At 43.8% G+C, this 19699-nt stretch overlaps 1 protein-coding gene across 12 annotated transcripts in view; it reads right to left on the bottom strand.

Annotated features, from left to right (window-relative positions):
• The window catches only part of OXR1 (oxidation resistance 1), a 190956-nt gene that overhangs the window by 11899 nt on the left and 159358 nt on the right, over positions 1 to 19699 (bottom strand). For 10 of the 12 annotated variants that reach the window (XM_068161275.1, XM_068161276.1, XM_068161279.1 and 7 more), the window contains 3 exons: positions 18342 to 19132; positions 15680 to 15848; positions 13168 to 13339 (listed from right to left, as the gene is read on the bottom strand). In XM_068161275.1, the coding sequence (XP_068017376.1) occupies positions 13168 to 13339; positions 15680 to 15848; positions 18342 to 19132 (1132 nt within the window). Of the gene's footprint in view, positions 1 to 4898; positions 5036 to 13167; positions 13340 to 15679; positions 15849 to 18341; positions 19133 to 19699 lie in introns of those variants that run through there. The other 2 variants (XM_068161284.1, XM_068161281.1) reach the window with 2 other exon arrangements.

The raw sequence follows: 19699 nt of genomic DNA, 5'->3' as shown, positions 1-19699 counted from the left end.
CTAACCATCTTTGCTAACAGGAGGCTGCAATTGCTGCCTTCAAACCCAAAAGCTGCACTTGCCCTCCAGCAGCAGTCAAACTGTCACCTGAGGGAAAGGGAGGGTCTTATCAGAGCTGAACAGCGCTTCTGAAAGATAACCGTGGAGAAAACCTAACGGTCTAAGTGGCTCTCTTAACCACCAGGGTATAAACAACTCCTGTTTAACTGTGAGTATGAAATAACCCCCAAATACCAGGGAAGAGAATGAAAGCTGAACGTTTTTGACTGAGTTTTAATGCACCAGTGTAAAAAGCAGGTGAACTGCAAGCTTCATGAAAACTTCTCTTGGCAGTCAAAAAGCATTTCAAGACACTTAACTGGGAAAAAAGGAAGAAAGGAATGCCAAATGTAACTTTGCAAATGGCCTGATAGAGGTGCTGCAAAGTACCAGTCCATCTCCAATTCATCAGAAAAGGGGAAGGGGAAGAAAGGCTCAAACCCTTTCTGAAGGCTGTAAGTATCTTCCACTGCAAGGACAAGGTGAATTTATGAGCTGAATGCAGCTATGTGTATTTTAGGAGAAAACACCAGCTTCATTTTTCAGACAAATCCAGTTGTGTCCCAGGCTGGTACACACTGCCTGAGAAAGCAACACTGAAGAAGCAGTCTTATGCACCATGAATATTACTCAGGACACAGAGACTACATTAAATAATGCATTCATACATGGGGTTTAGTACACCAGGTACCAGTCATAACATAACATCCTGGAAAAAAACACACCACAGCTAGAAGTAATTGAATCTGATTTGTTTTTAATTAGTGTGGCTGCAAAGTTAACCCTTTTCTGTCCTGTGGGGTTTTCAGCCAGTTTGGCTCCCAGTCACTCCACTGTGGCAAGGAAGGGAAGGTACCAGAGGTAGCCATTTTAACCAGATGGACTGGAGAATCATCATAGTATCATCATAGTATCAGTCAGGGTTGGAAGGGACCACAAGGATCATCTAGTTCCAGCCCCCCTGCCATGGGCAGGAACACCCCACACTAGATCAGGCTGGCCAGAGCCTCCTCCAGCCTGGGCTTAAACACCCCTAGGGACAGTGCCCCAACCACCTCCCTGGACAACACATTCCAGTGCTTCACCACTCTCATGGTGAAGAACCTCCTCCTCCCCTCCAGCCTGAATCTCCCCACCTCCAGCTTCATTCCATTCCCCCTAGTCCTATCACTACCTGAGATCCTGAGCAGTCCCTCCCCAGCCTTCCTGTAGGCCCCCCTTCAGATACTGGAAGGCCACAATTAGGTCACCTCGGAGCCTTCTCTTCTCCAGACTGTACAGCCCCAACTCCCTCAGTCTGTCCTCATAGGAGAGGTGCTCCAGCCCTCTGATCATCCTTGTGGCCCTTCTCTGGACACGTTCCAGCACCTCCACATCCCTCCTGTAATAGGGGCTCCAGAACTGGACACAGTACTCCAGGTGGGGTCTCACCGGGGCTGAGCAGAGGGGGAGGATCACCTCCCTCGACCTGCTAGCCACACTTCTGATGCAGCCCAGGATCTGATCTGAATCACAGCAGTCCCCCAAAACTGACTGCTCTCCTTTTCAGTGCTTTTAAGCCTGTCAGTCTGGGAAATGTTCTGCACACCAAGGTGTTTTCTAGAGCATGGACAAGTAGTTACCCGGCAGCAGCATTCTCTCAGACCTGTACTGGCCCCACAGCTTTGCAGGATGGACTGTTTAAGTACCTGCCTCAAGGTGCTCCAAGCCCAAAGCAACCCTGCCGATTAGCAAGTACCGCAGATAAATGCAAAGAGCTGCAACTACCAGAACTAACAACTGACCTTCAGAAGAGAGCAACCTAAGCCTGCCGCACACAGCGTTAACACCGAGTCTGGAGCCTTTGTGACAGGTTAGATTGTCAAACTACTGATTTAAGAGATGTGCTAATGCCAGCAAAAGAACCAAGTTTAACACAGGGAAACATGAAACAAAGTCGAGGGTGTTTGTGCAAAGAACTAGGAGTAAGATTTATGAAGACTACTTGGAGAAAGAGGCAGGCCAGGCACCTTGACTCATTTTGTCCACAGGAGGGGGGGAAGAGATGACCTATAGCAGTGTTACCAGTAACACCTAGTCCTCTTGCAAAACAATTGAAAGAACTTTCAGCACTAGCAGCAGAGAAACCAAAGGTTCAGCTCTGCAGCCACACCTGGTGACTGACCTTCAGCTGCAGTTCTGATAGTGCCATGCAGAGATTCTCTCAGGTACAACAAGTGCTGTAACTGCTCAGAAGTAGTAACTGAATCACAACCCAATATAGAAGTGTTTGCCTCTTATTTAATCAGAAAGAAGGATCAATTAAGGATCAACTTCAGACTGCACAGACCATTACAAACATGTAGGAAAAAATTACATAGGCCTCTACAACTAAGTTGTTTTCTTTTGACTTATAATCAACCTTCTCAGATGTTCATCTGCCACTGCATATTGACTGCATTTGGAGTGAGGACTCCTATTTCACAATCACTAAAACCAAGCAATACAACACCTAATAACTGAGCAGAAGATCCAGTCAAAGTGCAATGCATCTACCCTGTCTTTACAGGCAGCAGTGGGTATGGCGAATACCTGTCATCAAGGACAAGTCCTAGGCTCTGATCAGTGTCAGGAAGTGCTGGATTGCATTCTGCTTTATTCAGATCATGAGTGCACTCTATTACTCTAACCTGAAATGGCACAGAAAGCTGACTTTAAAAAGATTATTGCATTCATGCAGCCTTGCATTTCTGACATGCACAGGGCTGAAGTACTGAATTCTCACCTTTCACGTGAGCCCTCATTAGATCCCTTTAGTAGCTAAAGAGCTGCAGCTTTCAGCTCACCAACTGCAGTTAACCAACACACCAAGAACCTCAGATGCTGTGCAAGTCCCAGACCGACAGCACTGTAATTCCCTTTCCATACCATCTTAAGCCAGAGGGAAGTTTTCAGCTGTGCTGCCCAACAGAGCTCTGCAAAGCATTCCTACAAGCCTTGCCAAAGAAGGCCATCCACCTTTTGTGCTCTAAAGTCCTTTGGCAGAAAGAACGGGTGCCTGCGTTTTTGACATTCTGGAAACTTAGCTGCCGTCTCTGGTGCTGCAGCACAATAGACACAATAAAGGTCACACGGCTTTACTGAAAGAGTTGGAAGCCACCCCGACTGGCTTTCTGAAGGGGGAGCATAAGGCATTGGTTAGTCACCAAAACGTTGGTCTCTTACCCTGAGCAAGCTAGGAACCCCGAACAATGCTCAGCCCAAATGTACTCCATCATCACAAAAATACCAACAGCCTTCCAGGTGAATAATCCAGGACAGCTCAGTCACTTGAAGCAAACACTCTTGTTTGAATTCAGCACTCCAGTGGGTCCAGCAGTTATGTTAGTTCAGGTCAGATGGGGTTTCTTCCAAACTTTCAGAACCACTAATGAAACAGTTAGAAATCTGTGTTTCAAGTGTGCTACCAGACTTTAAAACGCTTTCCACTGTGTCTTGTGTGACACAGGCTAAGTGGTACCAATAGTCCTTCTCTCTTTTCAGCACATGAGCTTTATGCTCATCCATTGACAGAAGAAACCACACACTCACAAAAACCTTAGCTTCCAAGAACAGACCATGTCCTGTTAACACAGCAACATTTCCCGACTTGCCCTGGTGGATACATTAAGTAACCTGAGCTTGTGTCTCTCTCAGCTAAGAAGATTCTCCGAGTTTTCTCCAGTTCAACTGCACCTTCAGAGCTGGCAGCTATTGCTTTGGGCAGCATGGTTGGACTCTAGGTAAAATGGAGTGTTGGTCCTACAGGAGGTAACTCTAGTGAGGGATACTATTTAATCAGGGGGGCAAAAGACATCTATACCTAGACAGACATTGAAGAACACATTCTGAGTGAAGTTCAGTCGCCTTTACACCACCACAGACTACCCTCAAATCACATTTGAGTTGATTTAGGAATTATACCTCCATTCTACATTACACTGCCACAGAGGAAAACTGAAAGACTATTACTTCAAAAATACTCTGCTAGGAATCCACATTGCTGCGGCAGTCGCTGCCACATGACAGTTGCATATTCTGCAAGTAACTCACCTACAAAGAACAATAAAAACATGGCCAAAGTCAGCTTAAAGCAAACCCCAGGCATCTGTAGCTCTCAGGTGGCAAAAAGCCTGTTGCAGGCAGCATCCAAATGAGAAATACTTTCCAGACCTACCAGTTGGTAACAGCACAAATATATCATCAGGATCGCTTCCTCCCTATCCCCACAACGTTATTGTCTGGCAAACCTCACTGAAAACCATTTCCTGTACACACTCTACAAATGGATGCCTTTGTGGGGAAAACACCACCATGGTTACTTCTGTAAGTCTCATAAACTGTAAAACCAAGGGCACTGCCCCCCTTCCCCCTAATAAACGTGAGACTGGGGCTGCAGCACGCTCAGCGGCTCCATTTGGAAGCACTATCAGCTCCTCACATGGCTGAATGCCTTCTGAGAAGCAATAAACAATGGCACCTCAGGGGATTTACACTAATTAAACGCCAATGCTACGAACAAAACCCAAACTACAGTTCGTGGTACTTTGCTATAAACCTCATTTTTGTCGACATAAAGTTCTGCGAGGAGGGGGAAGCGGGGGAGGACCACACAACAACTGCTCGACCTAGCACTGCCGAGCCCCGCAATGCTGAGAGTAGTCTCTCTCCTCTACTGCCAATGGAACACCAGCAGTTAGCTTACACACCTCAAAGTACCGCGAATCTGTGCCTCAGCAGCCTGTTTACACACTCGGCGCTGGAACTTGCAGGAGCTGTGCTGCACCACACCGTTACCCGGCTGCAAAGAACAGAAACGAACACACTGCACTGAAAATTACCAGAGCGTATTTATCATTAACTGGCTGGTGCTTCCTTCCCTTCTTCCCATACCACAGACGAGACATTTCCCTTCTAAAAGTAAAATGAGCATAAAAGAAGAAATAAAACAATAATTAAACCCAAATGAAATCCTCGCCGGCGGTTTGGAAGCATTCTCGGTACCTGCTGGCAGCGGCAGGCGCAGCAGAGCCCCGCGGCGCCGAGAGGAGGCTGCTGGAGGCACACATTGACTGACACGGCAGGCAGCAAATGGACCAGCGCACAGGAGGGGGATGTACCGCAAGTGATGACGATCCGGGAGAAGAAAGGTTTCCTGCATTCAAGTGTGGTTGCAAAGCAGCGCTTTGTCAAAGGGCTGGAATATTTAAAGGTACAGAACAATTTAATTCGTCTTACACAATACTTCAGAATATGAAAGAAATCCGTCAGAACTGCTTGCACTGTTCTGTCCATTAACAAATTCCCCTGGCAACAAATCGGCAGGCAGTTTTAAAGCAACAGTTTAGCTTGTGTTAACCGAGAGCTTTTATACACTGTTGTCACAGCCTGCAGAACTAGTTAAAAGAGTGCTCAGTGAATTCTCTTGTTAAAGAGTTTTGAAGCATTGAGGAACTGTTAACCTCACAGGATTTTCAGCTCTGTAAGCTGCAAGAACTGAACGAGTCCTCTTTGCTGCGACCTAAACTTGCTCTGTGGGTTAAATGCTAATCCCAGCAATGTAGCACTGTTGAAATTCCTTTTTCCCCTCTTGAAGGAAGGATGTTTATTTAAACAGGTGTGTACAACAGCAGGATGTACAGCAAATCGTTGAGAACTTCCGTGCAGTAGTACTTGGGAGGCATTTTCCCCCTTCCCTGTCCTTGAAAAACACCCAGTGCTCTGAGACCTGGGTAAACGTATTCCACAGGCCAGGGCAGCTGCAGGCAGCATCACAGTAACATTACAACCTGTCCACTCCTGCTCTTGCACTGTGATCTCCAGTGCCAGAACTTGCACTGAGCAGCACTGCAGCCTGCCCACTGGAACATCCCAACCTGCAATTCCTATCTAAACCAAGGTAATCCAAATGGATGAGTTTCACTGTAAAGGAAAGCACTTCTCAGGAGCTGCTAACTCTAAAAACCAATTTGTTTCAACTTAGGACAATTATTAAGGTTGGAGGAACATTTTTATCACTGGGATAGTGAAGGCCTCACATACATAACAATACACTAGCAAAAAAGATTTGATTCGTTTCACACAACAAACCACGTGCTCTGTTAGAAAGGGGGAAAAAGTGAGCTGATAGTAAGGTAAAACAAGAACCCCAAGGAAAAAAATGGACAAACTTAACACTGAGACACCTACCAATAGATATAAAAAAATAAATTAAAAAGAATAATTATAACAAAAATACAACAAGCTGCTGTGTCGTCCCCCTCCCCCCCCCCGCCAAAGTCTGACAAAGGAATGGCGAACATGCTGCAAAAACATTTCAAACTATCTCTGGGTATGCAAAGTCTGAGCTAAAAACAAAGGGCAGCCACACAGCCAGCTTCCCCATGGCCTATTCTCAGAGTCTTCCTCCCCCCTATTTTTCCCTCACAGGAACAACAAATTCCTCCCCACCAGCAGCCAGCACCCTGTTTGTACAGAACTGGGCCAGGAAGCAAAGAATGAGCTCCTGCAGGATTTTTCTTTTATATTCTAGCACACAAAGTCTTTAACAATTCAAAAGACTTACTGGGGAGTTTTTAGCTTAAACAAACCTGCTCCTCCCAGAGCTTCTCAAAAAGACTTAAAAACCTTGCTCACAGGAGAAGAGAGCAATCAACTTCTTCCTTAGATCTGACAACTCTGTCGCACTGCCAATGACAGTTCTGAAGTTTAATAAGCGCGCTAGTGCCGATCAGACCTCCTGCAGGTCCGTTCTGATGTGCAGTCTTCCAGCAGCAGCAGCCTCCACCAGCAGGTAGCTGCCTGCAGCTGGGTGCTGGAAGAGGAGGGTGGTAGAAGGAGAGTCACAAGAGCCTGAAGATCATCATGGAACAATGCAGTTGAGAAAGTGGCAAAAGCTTCCTCTCTTGACTGACCTCCACCAGTCCTTTCATAGTCTTCTTTCTTAACTGGTGGAAGATACATTCCTGTTGGTTAGCAAAAAAGACAACACAGGAAGCCTGGCCCCAGGAGCATCCCTGAATTAAAGGTAAACAAAATAAGCTGCTCTTTTATTCTTTAATGCATTTGTGGGCTATACTGATATGTTCACTTGAATCAGAACCTCCCATCTTGGTGCAAATTAATACATGCCTTGCCTTAAACGCTCTTAATTAAAGAGCACCGAAGGGAGTATCAGCTCAGTCCCGACAGAGGCGCAGAACTGCAGCAAACACTTAGGAGCATCACCTGTTTACTACCCAGGCAACAGAGCAAACCAGAATGTATCTCACTGCAAGGAACCATAATCTTATTTGTATTGCTGGCTTGGAACAAATCAAATCTCCATGCAATGGATGCTTAAGGCAGAAGCAGACACATTTCTGCAACTGTTACTCATGATGTTGTTCTCTCCAAACTGATCTATCAAAACAAACTGAAGCAGCAGCAGGGAAACAGGACAGTGCCAGGCCAGGTACCCTTTATCTTATCTTCACTCCAAATCATTCATCTATTCTACACAGCACTGCCATACCAGATTTAAAGTTGTCAGCTGAGAAGATCTTGTTACACTGAAACAGGATAGTGAGCACAGGAACTCCCTGAACTTGAGTAGGAAGACTGGATGCTGGGAGTGAAAGAGCAGCTTTGCAGTTTGATTGGATGGCATTGTTGTGTTTCAACCCAGGGACTAACACCCTGTCCTGGTATCACAGCAACAGAAAAATGGTGATGCTCAATTCTGCAATCCCTGTATGTGATGTGTACGCTTTTGGATTGAGATGATGTTAGTAAAGAGAGATTTATTTGCCCTGCTCCTTCCCTCTTCAGGGAGAGAAGTTATTCCAGAGAGATACTGGGGGCAGGGGTGTAAGTACTCAGCTCTTTAGAGCTTGCCGTTGACTCCACATGAAGCAGTCAAGCAAGTGACCAGGTTTTGTGATGAAAAAGCAGAGCCGTGTAGCACTGAAGATAAGCATCCCTAAGCATCACCTGAGATGATGATATATGAAGTGTATGTGTAAGATTATTCCCATCATTTAATGCTCCAATTTCAGCAGCAGTCCTGAAGGCTGAGGAACAAATCACACAAGAAGCAGACTGTGTAACTTGTATGCCTCAGTGCAATCCATGAAGTAATTTGCATCTCTCACTGACAAGAAGAAAGGTTGTTTTTACAGGGTGCTATTGATCTGCCTGGGAACAAATTACCAAGCAATGACATGAGTTTCACTTTCAGTAGCTGATCCCCTTGCTAGATTGTATTTTTAGAGATGAGATTGCCATTTAATTACATCTTACAGGTATGCTCTGCAGTTTAGGAGAAAAAATCCCTGTCTGCAAAGAGCTGAAAAGCAAAACTGAAAGCTGCCTCAAGTAGTGTTTATTTTGAAACAGTGAGGTTTCACCACACAGCAGTATCCTGTGGCAGTGTAACTATCAACTGGTAGAGCCTTCAACAGCATTTTACAGCTCTGAGGTATGCAACCTCTATGTTTACTTCTTAGAGTATAGTTGCCAAGAACTTAAAACATTAGGAAGACCCCTCTAAATTAGATGCACAGTCCACCTAAATTGTTGTCTTTGGGAGGAATCCTACTAGGTGAAAGAAAGGCAGTTAAAAATCAACATTAAAATCGGGTACCAGCTCCTATGCAGAGCTAATACTTTGTCTAGAAGCACTGGACCTTTGTAGAAGTTGTTGCAGGTGAAGCTAAAATGAGACTACAGTTAGCTGAGGTCTGTTTCCCTCTCCCTTCACTGACAGTACAGAAGCCACCTCCTGTTGCATTCAGCACAATGTGGACTGGCACAGCTTGATAGCTGGCTGATCATGTTTGCATAGAGGAAGTCTACTTGGAGAAGTCATTCTCTGCTCCCTTTCAACAGCTATGGGAATACAAGAAAGAAAGAAAGAAGGAGGCAGCATTCTTCCTCCACAAAGTGTCCCTCAGGATTTGCAAAAGGTACACTTAAAGCAACTGAAGAGTCTTAAAACCACGAGACTTTTAGCTGAGCAGTCCTACTTCAACTCTCAGCAGAGCCACTGCTTCTGTCTCGCTGAAGCTACATGGAATAGCCATTAATCACAATCCCAAATACAGGGCAGCTCCAAGCAGTGAAAATGCCAGAGTTCTCAGTTGTAAGGCACAAACAAATTAGAGACATTAAAAAGGACAAAGCAAGACTACCCCTTCCAGGAAGTGCAGAGTACACCACTTTCTTCATTGCAAAAGGAAGGACAAAGGCTGTCAGTCTCCACAAAAGGCATTGCATGAGGCTAATGGGCACCAGAATCTTTCTTCAATCACAACAAACCAGTACTGCACATGACCGCTGCAGTTCCAGAGACTCATCTCCAGTACAAGGGCAAAGCCTACTACACAGGCTTCTTAATGGACAGCACCACAGATAGTGACACATCCAATTTCTTAACAGATGATGTAAGAGCCAACCAACCACCTACCTTGACACAAATATAATGTCATTAGGAGGCCACCTTTCAAGAACCATTGGAAAAGTATTGTGAGGACTGCTGTGCACACGTGTCATTCAAGCAGCCTACAACTTCCAGGCTTCCTCTCTCTCAGCTAGCCCAGTATTATCCAGCCTGTCACACAGCATTAGGATTATTCCACACACAGCAAGCAGCTGTTTCATTAGCATCTGACCAAGGAAGTGTGGAGTGCAAGTTCATAGAAAAAGCAAGGTTAGGAATACAAGAAATTAAAGACAGCAGATAGAGAAAGTGAGATGTCTGTTTTATACAGAAATGTTGGAGCCCAGTTCCAATAATGAACTGAAGCTTCCTATGTCCAATGCTCCAAATCTGAAACACCCTTCTTCATCTGAACAGGAGATCATCACCATCTGTGACATTCATGTTTCTACAAATACAGAGAAAGAGATTTCCAGGACACTCCAGAAGTCAGTTTTCTTCCTGTTGAAGCGTTGAGCATCTAACTGAAACATCCCTTCAAGAAGGCAGAATTTGATCTGCGATGAACAGCTTGATCAGCCAGCGTTCTCAAACCAACCCAAATTCGGCTGGCCAGCGAGCTACTACAGTGGTGAGGTACTGCTTTCCAGAGGTGTTGCACCTGTGTTTTCTACAGAAATGGCATATGCAGACCCAAAAGGTAAGGATTATGAAATGCAAGCCCAGACTATCACTCAGTGAATCTGGGAAACGTTGTGGCAATCAGCTCACGCTTCGTTTTGGAATTAACTTCTAGACAGCTTCAAATCAAATCCTCGTCCTGAGCAAGCAACAAGCTAATGGAAACACCACAGCAGATGAGACCATCTTGCAGGTCCTGAGACAAGACATTTCCTGTTTTCAAGTGTCTTGAGGACAAGACTGTAGGTTTACGTGGACCTGAAGCATGACTCAAACCAGAAGAGCAGCAATAAATAAGACCAAATGATTGGGGTGGGGAAGAGTCAGCACTTAAAATAATTAAGAATTACACTAGTACACAACAACTCTTCTGTTTCCTTAGCAGACTTCAGGTTAAAAAAGGAACTGCTGTCCTTACCCAATTTGTTTTCAAGTGCCCAAGATGATTTTTTTTGTTTTTCAACCACTTGGGAAACATTTGAGAGAGCTCTGAGCCACCTATTAAAATGCAGCCTGGCTCAGTGCAGCAGGCTGGGACTAGATGACATTCAAAGGTTCCTCCCAACCCCAAAACATTCTTTGATTCTGTGGTTTAGCTGTGGCCACACTCAGTAATTGCATTTTCTTTTGCCTCAATACTCTCTGATGATCAGGGACTGTAAATTCTGTGCTTCCCATACTGCATGATAACAACACTTAATACCAACTGCTGCTTGTTTTGGATGCTACTATCTTTGCTTTTGCTTGTTCCTTCTTCCCATAGTTTCTTTCCCAATAACATACCAAAAGCACAGTACTGCCTTATCTCGTTGACAAAAAGCTACAGCTGAATGTGTTAACATTTAACTATCAAAGATGTCTCAGAGCACCCCACCTGGGTTACCCATTAATCCTCCTCCCCATTTCTCCAGCTTGAAGACAAAGCAAGCTACTCCACTGGCTTCTACTTCCAGCTAAACCAACTGCATTTCCTATGGCATTTGCACATCAACATTTTGCTCTCTCTTTCCCTTCCACCCTGGGTTTTTCCACTGCTGTGTTCTGAGGAAGACTGCTTTTCATTCCAGTACCCACAAAAAGGTTTCAATAATTCTGCTCACCTGCTATTTAAGATCAAGAGCTGACAGCAAAAGCTTGTTGTGTCAGAGGAAGGAAGTATATTGACTGAAAATGACAACTGGAACTCAATGGGGATAATGGGTATGGCAACAGCTACCGTTCCCTACATGCACTGACACTTTCCAGCACACATGTTAAAAGCCACTAAAATGCAACTGCATGTGATGGCAGGTTGAGCCATCTGGTACTGTCAGACATTTCTGATCAAGAAGTTAGTTTTTCACAGCTTTGTGCTAGGAGTCAGTCATAAGAAGTTACATTACCCAAGTTAAAATGCACAGAAGACCACATTAGCATATTGCTTTTACTTGCATAACATGGGGGAAAAAAGCTTTCACCTCACTGATTCACACTAACTTCTCTATCCAGAAAATTACTACTTGATATTCTTTAGAGACCCAAACTGACAATGCTCACATAACACCTAGGCAAGTAACAATGGTTTGTGAAGTATCTGCCACATGTTTTTCCAGAGGAGACCGAAACAAAGGCTTAAGGCCTGAACCTCCTGTAGTAACTAACTCACAGATTGTAATGCATGTAAGGAAAGGCCTGCAAGGACTGTCCCCAATATCTTCAGCAATAACTCCTAAAAAGTTACCCCACTCAATCCTGAACACCATTTTCTGTGGCAATTTTGTCATTAAGGTGCAAAGCAACTGAAGAATTCATTGAGAGAGAGATGTATTGTGCCTTGAACCACAACACTGAACACTTGCCTCTCATCCCTGTACTCCAAAAGGCCAAGTTGTAAACCACCAAATACTTATAACGGCTTTGATCAAAAGTCAACACCAAAATCCACTGCTGGTAAAAACACTTGAGCAGCATACATCCTGAAAACATGAAGATTCACGAGAGATGCTTTTGTGACTCATTTCAATGTCTCAAAGCAAAAATGCTCCATGCAAAGTCACTATGCTGCAGAAAGAGTTTTGTAGCCATGGCCTAGCACCTCAGCAAAGCAAAGAAGAAGTCTGAAGTCAGAGTTGTGCTATCTGGAGCTAAGAGGAAAACTTATCACCCACAGTGAAGATTATTGCAGGTTTAAAAAATGTCTTCCACACTTGATATTAAAGAAGTCTCTACTGGTGTGGTGCTGCTTTTCCAACTTGCTCTGTTGCATGATGGCGCAAGAGTGGGAGACAAAAAGGGGAAAAAAGAGTCTTCAAAGTCAAGAGATTGCAACCCCTGTCCTGGGACTCAAGTTAAACAGTGCTGATGGGATACTTCCATACATGTGACAAGAATCATCACACTTTTGACTGACATTTGAATGCACAGGACTCCAAGTGCTTTAACTGTATGCACACTACAAAACAAACCCACGTAAACATGTAAAGATGTGTCCATAGGAACACAGTGGACACAGATTCACATGGAAGAAATGTACTGGTTATCAGAAAGCAAAGATAGTTACAGTGGAGTACTAAAACCCATGCAAGAGCATCTTAATGTATGGAGAAGCTGATTACTGCAAAAAACATGTCTTTAATAACTTAATTATGCTTCTTTGTTGTCTCATCCTTTTGAGACATACCAGTAAGCATCTGACAGTCTAGACACAGGAATAACAAATACAGGAAACTTGTCAGTTTACCTGACTGCAAACTAAGTCTGCTCCATCCAAGTTACATCATCTTTGCTGTACTCACATGCCTGTCAACTCTTGAGCTTTAAGTTAAAGTTTGCTCCATACAAAAATGACTTGTAATTGTGGAATGTTGCCCTGATGCTAGAGCAAAGCATTAGGATGGCAGAAATTAAACAGTTATGACCATAATAAGCAGACTAACAAATTGCATTCTTTTTTGAATTGGAAAGTATTTAACTCTATTTTAGCTATCAAATTAAATCCTGAAGAGAAGAAAAGAGATACTGTTCTTCCTTACCTCCCACTCTTTAGCAGCATCTTCAGCACTATCAGTAGTAGATTCTTCACTAGTTTCAGGCTCTTCCTTCTTTTTTACCACTATAAATCCAGGTTCCCGAAGAGACTCCCCAGTATCCTCTGCATATATCTCTGGGCTCCACTGGATAAAGAAGACATACAAGTGATCTGTCCTAGAAGTCAAGCAATGATACAGAAAAGAATAAGGTAAGTTTGTGATCTCTTGGGTCATGTCTAATAGTTATGAAGCATTTAAGGTTCCAATGACAATGTTTACTGCTTCATGTTTTACTGATACTAGTGATGCAGCTGAAAAAGAATAAGTTAGCTTCCCCTCCCCCCACCTTTTAATGACATGAAGCCAGCACTGGTGGAAAACAGGTAACTCCTTGGAAATTGACTAGCTGTGTTTTCATATACAAATGTTCTCCTTCAGCTACTTCTGTCCTGTGGGGAACTTGCAACTAAAGTAACTTCCAAAACACAACACTAAGGTTGGTTTGTTTGTTTTCTTTTAAGAACACAAACAAACCTGGAATTAAAATGTGCCTGTGTGTCTTATTTCCCTACCCCTGAAGAATAGCTGGACACTCCCAAGTCATGCAACCAGAATTATACAGACTGTGAGAACTGCTACAGATAGGAGGAAATAATGCTCAGGGTGTGCATATAGAGAGCTAGATCATAAAGTATGGACTGCTGTAACTGCAATACTGCCAGAAGTAACGAGAGCCAAAGTTGTCTCCTTTTATCTGCCACTAATGGTACAGTTCTCCAGTCTAGAAGAACAAAATGCCCAAATTCCCAGAAGAAAGCTATTTACAACCCCAACAGATGTCAGCTTAGACTGTTTCAGCATTTGCTGTAGGTGGACAGATGAAGTGCTTAGGAAAAGGACAGGCAGTGAATCTGCTAGAACCTCATCATGGAAGAGACAGCTTCAGAGCTAGAGCTCTATGGCTCTGGTTACCAAGAGCTTGAATATTCCACTTGCTACAGTGAATCTGCATACTGGATCAGAACAATATGTGGATTTTTCCCCCTCCACTTACTAGATCCCTGCAAAACTGAATGGTGGGAGAACAGCACAAGATAAAGAGCACTGTAGTCTCTCAAAACGCTGTTAGAGAAACCCTTCACAGATGAAGCAGCTTCCAGGGAGATTAGTTATGAGCTGCATATTAAGAACTACTTCTGAAACAGGTGATAAATTCTGCTCTGTGCTGAAGGACTTGCCCTGCTACATGAGAGAAATGAACTAAAGTGACAGTAAACATTTTGATCAGCTGACTTAGACACTGTTGCCATATCCTTGCCGCATCTGCCTGTCTTTAAATGAAGTGTGATACCAATAGAAGAAAAGTTGAGCTGACTATTAACCACAAGAGGTCACCTGGACCAGACAGAATTAGCTGTACTGGAATCAGTGTGACAGATTTTACTCAAGAAATTACATGATCTCCACCACTTAGAGGTCATGGGGGTTAGTAATGTGCTAGCACAGACTCAATTCTCCCTGTTCAAAAGCTCAAATATTTTGCTGTAACTTCAGTCTGTTACACACCTCCATTCACAGTGGACATGGAAAAAAGGCTGCTGCTTTCCTTCTTGCAGGCAGCTGTTAAGTATGAAGTGATTTTATGCTTGTAGTCCACTTTTGCTCTTTAGATTAAAGAGCCCCACTTACTTCTAATTTTCCTTTATATATTACACTTTTTGTAGGCACTAATTAGTCTTGTTGCTTTCCTCTGGACAATTGCTCCATATCTGTCCTCAACTGCAGTGCCCCAACTGGATAGTCTATGCCATTCAGCTCAAAAGAGAAGATGGAAAAGTGACTTGATCATTGTCTGTAGGTATTTTATACAAGATGACAGCTGAAAAGCTTGTTAATTCTATGTACCCCCTCCACACTTCTGACAAGGATGTAATAACCTGCAATATCCCCAAAAAATCACATTCAACTTGAAAGTAAGCCACAGTTCCCTAGCAGTTAAGATCATTTAAGAATGCAAGACTTCACCAGTGAGCAAGCATGAACATCTCATGTCTGAATTCCTGTAACAAGTTTCAGATGTTTGCCTAGTAGACATGTCTGTCTCCTGGAAAAACTGTGGTGCATATATAAAGCTCAGAGCTTTAAGAAGCAGAGAGATGTTTCAGAAAGGTTCCAAATAACAGGAAGCACAGGAAGCAATGCCCACAAAAGCTTTGTTGCTTAACTCACTTCCTTCACCAAATACCACTTACTTGAATCTTTCCTTCATTACTCACTTGTTCCAGACACAAGCCTAAACCTCGACAAACTACTGTCTGAACCTGCAACTCCAGTAAATGACTGAAACTTCAGCATGGTAACGAGGTACTGCAGTGCCCAGTGCAGGCCAGCCATCAGTGTCTTCAGCTGCTGACCTTTTGTGTTGCTCTAGGGATCACCACTGAAAAATTCTGACAAAAGGCAGCTAGGAGAGGTGTTGGAAAGAGTTGAACTTTGGAGTCTTCTTTCTCCTTACCTCTCCTGGGGCACAGCAAACCAGTACTCGTGCTTTTTGTCCCGCTGTGCGTACTGCTGCATCGTGGCGCTTGCCTGCGAAACGAAGGTCTTCCTCATGGGCTTCCCAACGCGCAGCCGCAGAAACTTGTGAGACCGGGGGCGCCGCTTCTCCTTTGTGAGAGAAGAGCCTGGCAGGAAGAGAAAAAAGGTTATCCACAGCCCACAGGAGAGCCTGAGTAGCAGCTAGCTTTGTTTTACACCACATAGGCATAGAGGATGTATATGCACCCAAGTAATGTAGGAGATGAGGTAAGGGAGGCCTTTTTTGGTTGCATGAATTGCAGCAGCAGAATTAACTTCAGAATGTAACAGAGGTAAATAATTCTACCATTCATTTCTGCTTCCAGCCTCAGATCACATCATGACAGTCTTTCATTTAGCCTTGAATATATTTCAGGAGGTATTCTCAACACTGCATCAAACATCCCTCCCACTGTCAAAAAGATATTGCACATACATGTGAAAGATACAGAGTTAACTAACTTCACGAGGCCTGGTTCACTAAGTCAAAGCTGTTTATGAGTTACTTTCAATTTAAAAAGGGAAGGCTCTGGAATTTTAATTTGCTAGCTCTATCAAACAGATCAATGGTATCAGCACTACTTCAGGATAAAATACACTGGATGCTGCAGCACGGAAGCAACAATCCTCCCAGGGTGTTTAATTGAACTAACAGAATGATACAGCTACCCTCAAGTCAGCAAAGGCAAAGGATGAAGACTTCTCAAAATTGTGTCTCTGCTAGATTAATTGCCCAAATCCTGCAACATGATCTCTACATACAAGAGACTCTTTAAAGCAAGGAAGGATGATGTAAATTTAAGAGTTCTTATGGCCAACTATGACAACATCAGATTGAGTCTGCCTCTGGTATCACATGTACTTACAGATCTCTACCAGGTTTCTAGACACTCATCCCTTCTTCACAGCTGGACTCCTCCTTCAGTGTCTATGCAGACTACAGATACACTAAGGACATAAAAAATCACCACCTTGGTCCCTAACCATCTCTACTATATGTTTTCTCCGTCTGATTTTCACCATAAAGTTTAGAATAAGTATTAGTTTCCTTTTTCAGAAGAGAGTTCTGCCTAAATAAACTCCAGGGAAGGTCTTTTAAGACATTCTAGACTACTCAGCTATCAACTTGTTCAACACCCAGAACAAACAGATCATTAATTGCAAATTCAGAAACCTTTCTGCTATGTGAAGGTCAGCTGATGGTAGTTTCCAAAAACCTTTCTTTGTTTTGGGTGTGCCTTTTACATTTATTAATTTCTTGCTTATCCTTCCTTTGATTTTACCTCCAGAGCCTCCAGCAGGGCTGTGTGACTGCACGCAGCCAGGGACAGACCGCCCTGCGTGAAACAGCTGCGCTGTCACTCAGTGGTAGGACCCTCAGAAACCCCACAACACTGATACAAGTGAAGTAGCAGGAACATCCAGTTGTAAGAAAAGCAGTGACTGTGGGTAAACACACTTCTGCTTGCATTTAAGTCACAAGCAGCAACTGCTGCTAGCTGACTGCTGCCAGAGGATTTCTTCTAACATTCAAGGCAGAAGGGGCAAACTTATCACAGCACGAGGCAACTGTTCACCTGCTCCCAGTTTCAAAGTTCAGTTACTTCCTTAACAGAAGCAGAACCACCAGCACCCCTCCCTCCAAACTATCATATCCATTTCTGAAGTGTATGATGAAGAATATGCCTCTCCAGTCAATACAATCTCACCTTTTAATTATTAACAATTTGACCTTTGCATGTGTGTTACGATCAGTCAGTGACAGGGATTATAGGTGTGGCTTCTTTCTGCCCTCCCCACCACTGCACAACTAGAACTGGTTTGTCTCCAGTAAAGATGGTAAGGCATCAGACAGTGACCTATGAGTTTTCCAAAAAGCAGAATCAAAGACACACAGAAACTTCTTTCAGTTGCTTCAAAAAGATTTATATATATATATATATGAATCAAGTATCTGTTGAAGTTAACTTCTATCTAACAATCCCAGGGCCTGACCTTTGCAGAGCAGTGAAGGTACTGAAGGAATAAACCTATCTGTTCCCTATACTTACAGCATTTGTTTCTTACTATCTAGCTCTTTTTTTGTCCTTTGTCTTTTTCACATGCTCCTCCTTGTTCCTGTCAGCATGAAAGAATGATGAGACTCAAGCAAAACAAGTTTCTGGAAGCATCCAACATTGTTAACCCTCCAGTGTTTGCTATTCACATCATAAACCTTAACCACAAGGTGGACACACTGTAAGCAGCATGGAATTAACTCCCTGAAATTCATGCACACACGTGCACTGAGATGGATATTTAACCGACAGCTACAGAACATTCCTGAGCCCTACACTGACCTACTACTAGATCTACTTTTATAGGCTCCTGTAAAACTCCCTTACAATGATACTGTATGTTAACTAGATAGATAGGTGTAGATAAACCACCTGAGCAGTGGTTTAGCTAAGGTACAGCTTCAGTACCTCTTCAAGCCAATGAGAAATGTAACCAACACATGGGCAAATGTGTTCTAGAGAATGAAAGCCAAAGAGACTTCCGATGAGCTGTGGGGAAGATGCAGTGCAGATCCTGCGGCTAACACACGAATACTCGCTCACCTTCTAGCTGTCCATCTCCCACAGTCACAGTTTTCTGAGTAACTTCTTTTTGTGAGTCCTGCTGCATGTTCTCTCTCTGCTGTTTGGTTTGTTGCATAGTGTGGCTCTTCCAGAGTTTGCGGAGTTCCTCAACCTCAGTCTCCGCGTCCTGTGTTGGCACTCCCAGTGCTTTTGCCTCGCTGGTTGGCTCTTCCTTTTGCGATGCTGTGGTATCTTCACAATGCAGACATTCCTCTCCTGTCTTACTGTCTTCTTTTGCTTTTTTCCCCGGTGAGGAATCTTGATTGCTGCCCACTTCTGCCTCTTTGTCACGTTCTTCACCACCATGTGACCCCTGTGAAGGCTGGGGGTCGTCTCCGCTATTTCCACTGGGCTCTTTTCCGCCCTTCGCAGACATTCCAGGACTTTCTGAACCTAAGCTCTGGGTACCAAACTGTTTGACATTTGTAAGCATTTCAGTGTTGGGTTTTAAGTCACTAGCAGCTTCATTGGAGTCTGCAATGATTGTTAAACATTCAGAACTAGTCTGGTTTATTGTTTGGACAGATTCTGATGATGCTCCAGACGACTTGTCTTGCCGAAGCTCATCCGAGGAAACGAGTTCCTCGCGGATTGGAGAGAGTTCTGACTCGGTGAAGACATCTTCTGAAAGAGACTCCTCTGTGCTCCTCGGGGCAGTACTGGCACTGTCATTGCCTGGATCCCGAATCCTGGAATCCACTTCACCCGTATTGCTCTTTGCAGCTTTCTTGGAATGGCACATTTCCCTTACAGACAGCTGTTCTACATCTCTGTTGAATAAACAAGAATGGAATTACAGCAGCTGTCCTTCCCATCAAGCTCTTTTCTTTACCAAGTTTGGTTTAATGCTGAAAAATTGTAAGGGTGCTCTTAAACCAACCCACCCAACCAAAACTACAACCACACCAAACACCAGCCAAACAAAAACCCACCACCAAGCCAGCCAACCAAACAACCCCAAAACACAAACCCACAAAAAGCAGCAAACTCTGAGCATCAGCAGCAGGAAACAAGCATAAATGACACAAGCAGACTTATGGCAGACCTTCTGCCAACATGACATAGATGAGGCTTCCCAACCTGAAGACATTACTTTCACAAGTAGCTCTCCTACAAAACCAGCAAGATTGGCTTAAGAGGTGGAAAGTGTAAGCAGAATAAAAACAACAAAGGGAAACCAACAAAGAGCTACATAGGACAAACCCGAGAAGGCCTTCAAAACCTTTTAAGCTTTGTCCACCAAAGAGACCAGTACAACTGTTTAGACCTATCCCACCCTATTACAAGGTGACACCTAACTCACTGGTAAGAAATGAGAGAGAGAAATTATCTGGCCT

This window comes from Melanerpes formicivorus, unplaced genomic scaffold (genome assembly GCF_026170545.1).
Source record: "Melanerpes formicivorus ecotype bairdi unplaced genomic scaffold, bMelFor1.0.p_v2 SCAF_56, whole genome shotgun sequence".
In the NCBI taxonomy this organism is placed as follows: domain Eukaryota; kingdom Metazoa; phylum Chordata; class Aves; order Piciformes; family Picidae; genus Melanerpes; species Melanerpes formicivorus.
Note: the sequence above shows the minus strand (reverse complement) of the source record. Positions and strands in the feature narration are given on the sequence as shown.